At 31.2% G+C, this 14,519-nt stretch overlaps 2 protein-coding genes across 2 annotated transcripts; both read left to right on the top strand.

Annotated features, from left to right (window-relative positions):
* On the top strand, window positions 4,209-8,271 carry LOC105156915 (CASP-like protein 1E2). Its single transcript, XM_011073176.2, has 2 exons — window positions 4,209-4,605; window positions 7,775-8,271. Exons 1-2 carry the CDS (start codon window positions 4,355-4,357, stop codon window positions 8,100-8,102), a joined length of 579 nt encoding a protein of 192 aa, XP_011071478.1. The 5' UTR covers window positions 4,209-4,354; the 3' UTR covers window positions 8,103-8,271.
* LOC105156913 (beta-D-glucosyl crocetin beta-1,6-glucosyltransferase-like) lies at window positions 11,892-13,558 on the top strand. Its single transcript, XM_011073174.2, has one exon. The coding sequence runs from the start codon at window positions 12,053-12,055 to the stop codon at window positions 13,433-13,435; it is 1,383 nt and encodes a 460-aa protein (XP_011071476.1). The 5' UTR covers window positions 11,892-12,052; the 3' UTR covers window positions 13,436-13,558.

Below are 14,519 nucleotides of genomic sequence, written 5' to 3'. Positions count from 1 at the left end.
GTCAAGGTAAAAAAGCCTCCTATCTACTTCTATGAGACAGGAGCATATGCTTTGATGGGTAATAATTTTATCTAGACCTTTGCAAAATTATGTGCAGGATAACTATAGAAACCTATTGATTTATACTACTAACTGTGATTGTAATACACATATTTTGCAAAGAGAAAAGGATTCAATAGGATAATGGCATAAATTTTTGCAGCAAACATGGTGATTGTGATGCCAAATCAACTTATCCTATAATGTAGGATAAAAGGAAATTTTATAAGCATCTTTTGTCTTTCAGGCAATAGGATTTAAGGAAGGCTTCTACACATAAGTTATTACACATAAATGAAGAAAGTAATCTTTCTCTCAAAAGTATCAAAAGATTATCTAGAAGAATTTTAGCAAGACTCTCTGACATAGTAGAATGGAAACTAGATCTAAACTACTATGAAGGTCGAAGACGAATGTAAATACGAGTATGTTCGATACACACCTATCCAGATGAACATGGAGGATACGAAAAATATGCAAGAGATCATCAATGAGCTTATCAATCTTAAACTCATGGAGCCTGGAGTCTCTACTTACAGTAGCCCTGATTTTCTGGTAAAAAACCACGGTGAGATAAAAAACTGTAAATCCAGGTTAGTAATTTACTATCAAAGTATCAATAAGACACTAGATTTTGATGGTTATTATATCCCAAGTAGAGAACAATTAAAGGAGCAAAAGTGTTCTTAACATTTGCAAATTTGATTTTTACCAGATTAAGATAGAAAACGATTCAAAGAAATGTACAGCCCTCTCAACACTACAAGGACAATATATCTGGAACGTATTTTCCATAAAACTTATGCAGCCCAGATATTTCAATAAAAAATGGATAATCTTTTCAAAGAATATCTAGAGTTTAGTTTGTTTAATAGACAATATTTTAATTGAATTTAAAAGTATGCAGGATCATATTGGACATCTTGATATATTCTCTGATGCATGCCATAAAGAAGGATTAGTGCTTTTTAAAAAGAAAGCCATCAAAGCTGCCAATAAGATTGAATTTTTATCGACAAAACATGTATCAATTGCAGGAGCATATTGTAGAAAATTCGCAATTTTTCCGACATTCTTAAAGATAAAACGAAACTTCAAAGCTTCTTAGGGCTTGTTAATTTTTTACGAATTTCATTAAGGATATTGTGAAATACAAAGGGATTTCTAACCAATTCTCAAAGAAATTGAAAGGTCGAAGTGAAAATGGGAGGAAATTCACACCAAACCGTTCGTAAATTAAAACAGGTTTGCAATAGCCTGACAAAGCTTGCAATCCCATAGGATTAAGACAAATTGGTAGTTTACATAGATGCCAATGACTACAGATGGGCAATAGTGCTACTGAAGAAGACAACTACTGGTGCAGAACCATGTAGATGCACAGGAGGGTTGTTTACTGAACAACAAGTCAAGTTTGGCATATCAATTAAAAGTAGTTCTTTGCTATTTAGAAGACGTTTAAGAAATGACCTTTGTTTTTGTAAGTTTAAGAATTTCTTTTAAGAGTATATAATAGGAATGTCAAAGCTTTTCTGAAAAATAAACTTGAATAAAATATTGAGAAAGCTCGTATTATTAAGCTGAATGTCAATATTATTGTTAAATCTTATGAGAATGTTCTTGCAGCTTTCTTGATAGAGATGAAAACATCTAAAACAGACTCCATCATCATAAGGCTCAAGTATCTTAGGAAGAACTTTAAGGACCTTGATAAGAAGTTTGGACAACTGACGATTAAAGCCCAAATAGCTGACCAAGTCCAACAAGCTGATCTTGTTTTGTTGTTGAAGGAGTCAAGTGCCTGCGAACCATCTGTTGCGGTATTGTGATTAGAGGAAATCCGTAAAAGGGAGGACTTAGAATACCCGATGACAAGGGGGTCAAAACAAGGTATGACTTTGTGGAGGCTTAATTTTATTTTGGATGTCGGGCCTTTTGAGAGCATGAGCATAGACTACTAGGCTTTTTATCATTAAAATGAAAAAATGATCATAAATTGGGTTGAAGGATTGAATCTACTCAAAATTTGAAGCAAAATGAATTTGGGATAGATAGAGGACGACACTTTTCTTTTTTTCTTATTTTATTTAGAAAATATTTTATACAATTATATATATTTATTATGAGTAAAATTTATTTTGATATCCGACTTTTGTCATTAATGTCATTTTGACCTGAGTAATTACGAATCACTCAATTAATTCCCCGAGTTCTCTATAAACATTATATTAATACACAAGTAATTTTAAATGACCCAATTAATACCCAAATTTTACCATTAGTATCACCTTGGTACCCGGTTTATATTTTTTTATTATTTTTTCTATTATTTTTTATGTACTAGCCTTTTTATCCTTAGATAGTAAAATAAAAAACTAATAATATAACAAAGAAAAATTGGTATAAAATTCTAAAGATATATTTTTCATTTATTTGAATCAATTGACTTTTATTTTCATATTTGGCTATCAAAATTATTACACTTTTATTATTTTGATACTTTCTACCATCATTATGTGTAACTATATATAGAAAAATTCATTATCAAATAATTTATAATAACAGTCAAGTTCTGATGAATAGAAATTTCATCGTCAAAGACATTTTGTGTATTTAATCGAGATGTGAAAATTTTGATTGCAAAACTTTGATATAGATTCAAAAGTTTCAATTTTAAATTATAAATTTTTAAAACTTAGAATGCAAATTGAAATTCTCTATGGTTGCAATGCATTTTGAAATTTACTTTTAATATACTTAATTACTAAGTAATGAGTTATCTTACAAATATTCATAAATAATTAGTAGATAAAATAATATACATTATTATTATTATTATTATTATTACTATTATTATTATTATTATTATTATTATTATTATTATTATTAATTATTATTATTATTATTACTATTATTATTATTATTATTATTATTATTATTATTATTATTATTATTATTATTATCAAGTATAATACTCAAATATAATAAATAAAAGTTAGATGGGTCAAATAAAGATAAAATATATCAATTAAATTTGATTCAATTTTTTGGTATATTTATTGTGGTTAATTACACTTAAACTTCCTTTAAAATCACGAAATTACATGTTTCCCTAGTAAATTTTCAAAATTATATTTAACCCCCGTTGAAAATTCACTATTTACAATTGATCCACTTTTTTTGTTAAAATTTGGACGGAAAATGCAGATATTAGCTAAATAATTATATAAAATTTTAATTTTATCCCTCATTTAACATTTCATGTAATAATTTTATATTTATAAGAAAAAGAATGTAATATTATTAACCTGACTTCATATATAGATATATATATATATATATGCATACATTATATTTAGGATAAATTACATCAACACCCCCTGGATTTTAACATAATTACAAGTATATCTCCATTAGATCAAAAATTACATTTATCCTCATTGAGATTTGTCCCACCTTACATTTAACTCCACCGGTAGGATTCCTGGGAATTTATAACATGTTATTTTCAAAACACCCCTGATGCAAATTGGATTATGATTTGACCAAATTTTCAAACGAAAATGCCCTTTGGACCAAATTGTAATATTTTAAAATATTGAGGAGTTAAATGTTATGATCTCACATATTTTTTATTTAAATGGCTAGTTGAGCAAAAGAAATAAAACAAATTATATTTAAGTACAAAATATGTGATATCATAACATTTAACTCCTCAATATTTTAGAACATTATAATTTGGTCCAAAGGGCATTTTTGTCCAAAAAGTTGGTCAAATCATAGTCATACTTTTTATTAGGGGTATTTTGGGAATAATATGTGATAAATTCACCGAAACACTATCCGTTGGAGTTAAATATAAGGCGGTAAAAATCTCAAGAATGGTAAAGAGTTTGTTGATATAATTTACCCTTATATTTATGTCTTTATAAGTAATGAAAATAAATTTGCAATTACTCATAATCTAAACCACAAAATTCAATTCAATCAAAAACCCAACTCCCAACCTCCAACCTCCTGTGGATTAATTCCTCTACCGTCACCATGCAAAAATATCATCAACATGTGTGGACGTATTTTGTACGTATATGTGTTACTCTTTGACTCGACGCATATCTTTCCGTAACACACAAAAACCAAAATCGTCATTTTCCACCTACATTTATATATGTACTTTTCCACCCTTTTTTTGGGTACAAAATCGTCATTATATAACTCGCTGCGACCTCCACATATTTTCCAACTCGAAAATCGCATTTCTTTTTTCTTGAATATTAATTTTCACCAAAGAAAAAAAAAAAGAAAAGAAAAAGAAATGGGATCTCAATTCAAGAACGGCGGTGATGAGATGATTGAGAGTAGCAAAGAATTAGCAGTGTCTGAAAAGAACAAAACGCGAGGATGGGATTTGCTTCTGAGGGTGGTGGCGGTGGCGTTCAGCTTAGCGGCGGCGGTGGTTCTTGGCCTTGATAAGCAGACGGCGACGGTGGCATTGACGCTGGTTCCGACGCTGCCGCCGGTGGATATTCCAGTCACCGCTAAGTGGCACTACTTGTCTGCCTCTGTGTAAGCGCATTACATATATACTTAGAGCAGCATTCACATAAGTATAATATATTTTCTGTGACTGGTGCACAAGTAACTAATCACATAGCAAGTATATCACATGTTCCATGTGATTAGTTTAATTCGGCTAAACCTAGCGTACCGGTAAGAATTTTTTTATATTAACATTAATTTCTTTCACAATAAAATTGCAATTTTCGACCCAAAATGTACGATGTTTGCAATATTAGCTGGAAGGAAAATATTTTTGTATGTTCTATTTTTTATTTAAATTTTTGTTTCTCCAAAACTCAAGATTCGAATATATATTAGTAACACAGATATTTATAATAATTAATACTCAACTTGGATTTTGTATTTTAATTTTATGTTTCACTTCACTTATAAAATTAAATATTTTGGACAAAATGATTCGGAATTTTATTATCGCAATGCTTTCACTATATTTTGTTGTTTTTTTTACATATATATATATATATATATATTAGCATATAAACATAAAGGCATATATATACATATATATAATATAGTTTAAATATATATGTATGATGAGGAAATTTTTTATAAATTATTAGTTAATATTGTTTTTTTAATATTTGCTTGGTTTCATATTCAATTTAAAATCCTAAAACGACATCTCCTAAAATTCGATATAATTACAAACTATATTCTTATTATTTGAAAAATTACAAAAATCCTCTTAATTATTTTAACGTTTTTCTATCAATCAGCTTATGCCGTTTGTTTCCGATTAGGTTTTCATCCAACTTTTATAGTAAAAACTGACCAAAATATTATTTTGATTATAAATTATAATTTTATATATTTTTTTAAAAAAAATTAAAATATTTTTATGAACATTGTACTATATGAATTATTTACTTTACCCACGATAATTTTTTTTAACAATTTTCTAAATATTTATTTTTAAAAAGAAAAAAATTAGCAAACGTAAAGAAGTAATTTTACATCGACCTTCTAGGGACGATTATATAAAATTATTTCCCTTTGAAGGGGATATTTGTAACTTTTTAAATAATAAATAAATATTTATAATTATATTAAACTTAATTTTGGTGATGTAGCTGTAATTAATGCCAAAAATAATAGTTGGGAGTTAATTAATGGTTTCCAAATTGCTATTCTAAATTAAAAGTACGTATATTAATAAAAATTTCATTTTAAGAGTTTCAGACTTACTTTGGAACATACCAGAAATGAAATTTAAGTATAATATGAATTTTTGAACTAATTTGATTAAATAAGAATTTTTAGGAAAAAAAGAATTTAATTCAATATCATAAGTTTTAATCTAAATGAAAAAAAGAGTTTTAATTATATATGATAAATAAGATAATAATTATTTGAAGTGTCACTTTCTGAATTAAATGGACCAACAAATTCGGATGGATCCAACATAATTGCAATGAGTGCAGAGGGATTATTTAAATAGGGGTCAAGGGAAAAGTATTATTTTAGTCCGCTAAGTATTTCTAATTTTAATTTTAATTCGATAATTATGTCCATTTTTGTTTAGGTCCAGTAACTTACGAAATTGCTTACTTTTAGTCCTCTGGTAGATTTTCGGATAATTTTATCCCTATGCAACTTTTGAAAGACAGTTTTAGTCCACATGCACTCATAGGGGTAAATTGTCCAAAAATCTGCCAGATGACTAAAAGTAAGCAATTTCGAAAGTTACTGGACCTAAATAAAAATGGACATAGTTATCGGATTAAAATTAAAATTAGGGATACGTAGCAGACTAAAATAATACTTTTCCCTAGGGATCAATTATATCGGAGGCATAATATACTTGTTATATAATTAATTTTATAGTGTCGGAAAATATTTTTGAATACGTCTATATATAATAAAATAGAGACATAGATTACTTGGATAGTCTCGTTGAATTTTATTTTGCCACATAAAAAAATTAATTTTATTTATATTTCCATAAGTATATGATTATATCATTATCCAAACATTTCACTAGATTTTTTAGGATAAATTAGTTAGTAATACAATTTAAATTTTATTTTGATGTCGAATAATACTTAAATAATATATTTTTTTTATTTCGTATTAAAAAAAATTCTCTTCTATTATCTTAAAAAAAATCACTCATTTTTTTTGGTAAATTTAGTTAGAAAAATAATTTAAATTTATGTTTATGTTCATTATATTTTTGTGTTTTTATTCTTATTATTTCAATAGCTTTAGATTATTTATCATTTAATTTATATTTTTTAGAACTATAAATTTTTCATGCCTTAGCCCGTGGTACTCATCGACTTAGGTATATTACACTTACCATGTAAATAATTCAATTCAATCAAATAGAACGCAAAACAAAGTTCCACAATTTCAATCTTAACTCACTATTTAAAAATATATCTAAAAACTACATTTTTTTTAAAAAAAATTAATTTACGAAATATAATATGAGAAAATTGCAGTAAATTATACTAAATTAAAAAAAAAAGTCATAACATATGAAACGAAAAATGCGATTTCTAGTGACTTTAACTATTAATGTGGCATAAATAGAAAACACTACATTGAATGTAGTGAATTAATGACTAGTTAGATGTCATGGTCACATATTTATTTTCCTACCCTCCACATTAATTATCATTTGGTGTAACTACTGAGACTAGAGTGTCCAATAATGGAAAGAATATTTATTTTGAGACACCAATTCCTACCACAAATTAAATAGGATTAAAGGGTTATTTTCGTTCTCAAATTTCAGCCCATTTTCGTTTTAGTCCCCTAACTTTAGGCCATGTATTCACCACATCATCTTTTTCAGTCAATCACAATGCAAGCCCCAATTTAAAAAGTTACATGCCTGGCATGTGACTTTTTCCGGCAACTGACACAAATTTTCGACCAAATTTGTACCAAAATTGCGATTTTTTCAATTTTGCGGGACCAAAATGGAACCCTAATAACTTAGGGGACTAAAACGAGAATGACCTAAAGTTAATAGTACTATATATATACATATAAGAATAAATATTCATTATTATTAAATATATGTAAAAATGCAACGTTGGTTTCCCAAAAAGGGATCCCAATGAATTTCAAATTTTGGGATTCGACCCGTCAAGAATTTCTTGAAATTTTAAAAAATGACTCAAGTGATGTGCGCACTTTGTTGTAGGTACTTTGTGGTGGCAAACGCAGCAGCATGTGCCTATGCAGCCATCTCATTGCTCCTTCTATCAGGTGGGAAAAGGAGGGTTGTTACGATGATCGTGGTTTTTGACCTAATGATAGTAGCGCTGCTCTTTTCTAGCTTGGGGGCCGTCGCTGCTGTTGGCGTTATTAGTCTTAAGGGAAACGCGCACGTACAATGGCATAAGGTTTGCAGCGTGTTCGGTAAATTTTGCAACCAGGGGGCGGCAGCTATCGGCCTGTCCGGTGTTGCTTCGATGGCGTTCTTGGTGTTGGTATCCGTTGCAATCTTGGAGCTGCACAGGAAGCGCTAGGTTAGTCTGTTGGACATGCATGGGCGAGAGTGATGAGGTTATTTATGTAGTGAGAGTAATTAAAACGGGTTTTTAAATGTAACTAAGTATATATCCTGCAAGTACTAAGCTATTGTTGTTGCTATTGTTATTATTATTATGGATAATTACAGTTGCACTCTTCTATTTAGACAAATCATTCATATTTTATACACCCATCAGAGATATCAACATTATCTATACAAACCACATCTGCTTTTTAGAAATTTGCACACATATACCTGCATCAGAAACGTCAACATCATTCACACAAATTACCTTTGATTTTTAGTAAACTAAACACACACTCCCAGAAATGTCAACATCATATAGAAATTATCCTTACTTTTTGACTGTCAGGTCTCTATTTACGTAAAATACAAGAACAATTGATATAAATAAATTATAGATGAGGGGTATAACATAATTATCCCTTATTATTATCATAGGAGTGGGGTTGGGAGGGTTTCACGAGGATGGGATTTGTGATTTTAGGGGGTGGTGTTACATGTGATTTATATAGGTGGGCCGTGCGCTTAGGGATAGCAATGGAGTAGGTTTTGGACAAGTTTGCTTGAACTTGAGGCAAGCCCTTGACTCGGCCCCGGCCCCAGCCCCGCCTTACCCCGTTTATTGATATAAAAGAGCTCAATATATTTTTTTTTTGCTTGATTTTTAATTTTGTATCTTATATTATATCTAAGAGGAAAATTATTTATTCAATCCTTTAAATTTGCCTGCTATTAATTGTCCTTTAAATTTATTTATTTTAGTTTTAGTTCGATAACTTTTAAAATTACTTAATTTTAGTTTTTTAATCAAATTTCAAATAATTTTACCCTAACACAACTTTTTCTGTGCGCTTCACTATTTCGCTTTAGGAGGTATCAGAGTGAATGATAAATAACTGCAAGTTAGGGAGATGCACGATTTAAATAACAGAAAATCTAATATTTAAAATAAGAGCAATTTTAGTTCATATATATATCCATTCATTTTGCATCTTGTAACTAATGCTCGTTTAGAATAGTATAAGAGTTTATTTTATTGAATAAATATTTATTTATGCTACACTTAGAGCATTACGATGGACTATTAGCTTTTATCATCGAAAGGGCAAAAGAGTAATAGATTAGGCTAAATGGCCAAATCTATGCAAAATTGATACACTACAAAAAAAGGTGAGATTTGTAACGACTTCTTTTGTAACCGTTTGAAAAAGGCCACTGTAATGATTTTGTAACGAATTGGATGTGCTGACGTCATTGAGGGGGTGATAAAAATGTATCTATTTTGTAACAGCCTTAACCGTTACTAATGCTGTTACAAATATGTGGTGAGCGTAAAGTCGTTACAATTTATTGGCCGTTACTAATTTGCTACGATTTTGTAACAGCTGGATCTTTTCATAACTACTTTTAGGTAAAATAAGGAGCCGTTACAATGACAATGAAAAAAAGCACGGGAAATATACCAAAAAAAGGTATTATAAAAACCGTGATAATTGAAATGAAATTTTTATTAGAGGCCGTTACAAAATAACAGAACATGAAGAGTTCCGAAAGCTATTATAAAAGTCGGTACAAAATAATTTAATATTTGGAAAGACCAAACTAATAAGAAACAACCACAGTGGCCGTTCTAAATGAAGGCGGAAAAAATAGCGGGAAACCGTATTTGTTATTGCCAAATTATATATAGCTGTTATAAAAGCCGCTACAAAATAACAGAACATGAAGAGTTCTAAAAGTCATTACAAAAGTCGATACATAATTTAATCTTTGAAACAGTCAAACTAATAAGAAGCCGTTACAATGGCCGTTCCAAATGAAGGCGAGAAAGATGGCGGGAAATCGTATTTGTAACGGCCAAATTATATATAGTTGTTACAAAAATCGTTACAAATTATTATGTTTGAAATCAAAATTAAAGAAATGGTGGAAATTTTAAACCATTACAAATGTCGTTACAAAGTCCGTTGCAAAGATAAATTACACTGGGCATTACAAAAGCAGTTACAATGAGCCATTTCAAAAATTCAAATTGAAAAATACGATATCTTTATATCCGGGCACCCGATTCATATCAAATTTAATTATATACAAGAATTTATCCATTAAATCATATCGGACTGTGTGATTTTAAATCACATGGCCTGATTTAAAAATACACCAATTTGAATGATTACTATTACATTCTAGGAACGATATGTCGAAATTCATATACCCAATAAGGCTACAACTAGGCCAAATGGATTCCTTCATAAGTGCGATCATATCTGATAATTGGATCTTAATTTTGACGACTCAATTAACCCATACAGTTCAACACTGTAAGATGACAATTACATCAATATAATATTAATTATGAATATACAATTTTATTACAAACTGGGTACATGTATGAATGTCAAATAAATTTTTCATTTTTTCAATATATTTTAATTATATTATTCCAGTACAATGATCCATTTCCATAGCATTAAATCATAAAAAATGGCATATTTTTTATAATAATTTTTAATAAAATTAATTAATTAATTAATTGTAACGACTTCTTGAATGATTTTTATAATGAAATTTATTGGGTGGTCCTTAGGTCAATAGTACTCTAGGCTTCCATCTTCCCTCTAGGGTTGGGGGTGTCTTGGGCTGCTTGGAAATCTATCAGGTGGTCCTTAGGCCTTATTGCTCTTCGTGGGCTTGGCCCCCATGGACCATATGCATCAAATAAATATCTCTCAATTTTATTAAATTACGAGAAAATGCTTTGATGAGTGTTAATAATGGTGCTAAAAAACTTATAGAGAGTGTCCCCCTCTCGAGGGACCAAACCTGTATTTATAGAGTGTCTCCATCTGATGGGGGTCTATACTTCTTCCTTTATTTTCAAGAGGAGAGGATAAGGGTAGTTAGATAAGCCATCATTTGCCTTTATCCGCTACTAGACTCGTCCATAATCACGTATCTTCTAGTTGAAGGAGACCCCTTATCAACAGGGGGTCTCTATCGCCTAAGAGCCCTAGCCGCTAAGGAATCCAGGTCTCTAGGGATCCTCCCTTATCCACCTTGCTTCTCTAGGGTTAACGTGGTCTTATGTGGCAGCTAACTGGAATGCTACTCATCCTCCACATGGAGGTCACCAAATGGGGGCCTTTGGGGCCAATCTCTTCCTTCGATTGTATTCGTAACTTTAGGTCAGTGGTATTCTAGGCTTCCATCTTCCATCTAGGGCTAGAGGGTGTCTTGGGCCACTTGAAAACCTATTGGGTGGTCCTCAGGCCTTATTGCTTTTCTTGGGTTGGGCCCCCATAGGCCATATCCATCAAATAAATAATTGATGTGAGAATTTCATTAATTGATTTATCAATTTTTATTAATCGGAGACTTTTCTCGAGGTAATTTACCAATTCTATGCACGTGAGTTCAAATAAATCCGGTGAGTTTAAATATTTTTTTTTGTTTTTGATATTTAAATAAATATACTTAAAAATAAAAATTATTTAAAGCATATATATTTGATCATAGTAATTTTAAACACAATAAAAAGGTATTTTTATCTATTAATAGCAAAAAATATCAAAATTTGCAAAAACAAATCATGGTCACACGCACCACCCGCGAGTGCACCCCCTTCTGTTAGCTTGTGACAGAAGGCGAATTTTGGGCATAATTTTAAGAATTACGAAGATTTTTTATTTATTTTTAAAATATAAAAAAAAATTCAGTTGGATTTTGAAAATATATCCAAAGGGTAAAATGCAATTTGGCCCTTACTTTTTTCCCTATTATTTGCCATCCCCTATCCACTTCCCCGAAGCTTTACTGTCGGCGGCAAATAAACCAGCATCAGAGAGATTAGAAGTCAAAAAATTCACCTGAAATATCATCTTGCAATCCAATTCAATTCAAGAAGCCCCCAAATCCTTATTCATGGATTCAGAAACAACCAATTTCAGAATTCTGATGTTCCCATGGTTGGCTCATGGCCATATATTTCCCTATCTTGAGCTGTCCAAAAGACTCTTGATCAGGAAGAACTTCCACATATACCTCTGCTCAACTCCCATCAATTTCACTTCAATCAACGCTTTCATTCACAACAACAACTTGTCTGAATCCATACATGTGGTCCCACTCCATTTACAGCCATCCCATGAACTCCCCCCACACTACCACACAACCAAGAATCTCCCCTCAGATCTTGTCTTCACCCTCATCAAAGCCTTTCAGACAGCAAAATCCAGCTTCTCAGACATCATCACTACCCTAAAACCGGACCTGGTCATATTCGATCTCTTCCAACCTTGGGCTGCCAGACTTGCTTCTTCTCAAGGTGTTCCTGCTGTTCATTTTGCCCCACTTGGAGCAGCCACGAGGTCGTATACCTATCACCACTGCCTTCGTCGTCATCCCAGCGGCGACTTTCCGTTTCCAGAACTATGTCTTCGCGATGATCGTGTGAAGAAAGGTTTGGATGGTTTCTTTCAGTTCTTGTACTATAATGTCTTTGAGGAGGACGAAGATGTCATGCTTGTGAATTACAGGTTGTCTACTGATATTGCCCTGCTTAAGACAAGTAGGGCGCTTGAAGGGAAGTATATAGACTATGTTTCTGCTGTTTCCGATAGAAAATTACTATCTGTTGGTCCACTTGTGGCAGATGTTAACAAAGATGAGGAGGAGGAGGAGAAGTATTCAGACATCATGGAATGGCTAAGTAAGAAAAAACAGCATTCAACTGTGTACATCTCTTTTGGGAGTGAGTACTTCTTGTCCAAGCAAGAAATAGAGGAAATAGCAAAAGGGCTTGAGCTTTGTGATGCTAACTTCATATGGGTAATTAGGTTCCCTCTTGGGGAGAAGGAAATTAGTGTTGAAGATGCACTTCCAAAGGGGTTTCTTGAAAGGGTAAAAGAGAGAGGGATCGTCGTGTTGGGGTGGGCCCCACAGGCTAGAATTTTAGTGCATCATAGTACTGCAACTTTTGTGAGCCATTGTGGATGGAGTTCTTTGAACGAGAGCGTATATTTTGGGGTTCCGGTGATAGGTATGCCCGTAAAACAAAATATGTTTATAGATTGTCGGATGTTAGTAGAGGCTGGTGCTTGTGTGGAAGTGGTGAGGGATGAAAACGGAGTGTATAAGGGAGAGGAGATAGCGAAGGCGATAAAGAAAGTGGTTGTGGAGACGAGCGGAGAAGGGCTGAGGCAGAGAGCTCAGGAATTGAGTGAGAAGATGAAAATGGAAGAGGATCAAGAATTGGATGAAGTAGCTGAGGGTTTGTGGCAGCTTTGTCTCAAGAATAAAGATTAAGGAATCCTAACTTGTAGTTCTTTGTTGTTCTTGTTGTTGTCATATATTGTTAATTTGAGTGGATTTCTTATTTGTTGTCATTGGCTTGTGAAAGTAAGAAAAGAAAAAGGCAAATTACAACTATCTTTTCGAGATTTAAAATAATTATGAGTACTCTAATTATAAATACGTCTTTTAAAAGAGTCTAAACAACTTGTCCAATTCCACCAATGAATATAAGGCGAAAGCTGCAAATAAGAGGTCCTCTTTTTTCTTTTAATGCATTTTTTGTTTTGTAATTATGATTTTTTAGTACTTTTTTTTTGAATTTGGGATAACAATTTAGTCTTATACATTTTTGTCTTGAAATCATGAAAATAAAAGACGTACAGGACTCAATTACCACCCTAGTAAATTATGGGTGAAAAATCCCAAATTATTATAATTACAGAATTAAAAATACAATTAAACTCATATATATATTCCTATACGACATATAAAAATATGAATATCTCATGTGTCTGTTTCTATAGTGACTACAAAAATTGCAGGATTTGAGGCGGTTTTAGGAACCATCTTTTTGTCATTTGGAACAATGTGAAATTGAAAAAATTAATTTGAACTGTTTTGTCATTATAGATGGCGTTCCTAAAATTTAGGGATGGTTGGTGAAGGACCGTTCGTAACTGGAACAGGTATTGTAACACATTGTTGTTGATTGTTTCTAATTATGTAATTGAACATGATTTTTTTTAATTGGAACAATAGATAAGTTTTGGAACGGTTATGTAAATTAATTCGGGATATTTTTTGAACTGTGCTTATTTTTAATGGTGATGTATTTTAAGAACGATTTTTGGAATTTTATAGTGCTCAATTTTTGAAATAGTATAGGTACGGTTTATTATATGTTTGGAACAATCTCTTATAACTGTTTTAGGATTATTTTTTGAAACACAATATGGTGTATGCATTAATTTGAGTTGCAATGCATTTAGGAACGGTCAATCTTTTATAGATTTTACAACTGTTTTAGCAATGGTGTTTGGGACAGTCATGATTTTAAAATTTATAACATTTTTTTACGATTACTAAAATCGTTTCT

The sequence above is a fragment of the Sesamum indicum genome, linkage group LG3 (genome assembly GCF_000512975.1).
Source record: "Sesamum indicum cultivar Zhongzhi No. 13 linkage group LG3, S_indicum_v1.0, whole genome shotgun sequence".
Classification (NCBI taxonomy): domain Eukaryota; kingdom Viridiplantae; phylum Streptophyta; class Magnoliopsida; order Lamiales; family Pedaliaceae; genus Sesamum; species Sesamum indicum.
Note: the sequence above shows the minus strand (reverse complement) of the source record. Positions and strands in the feature narration are given on the sequence as shown.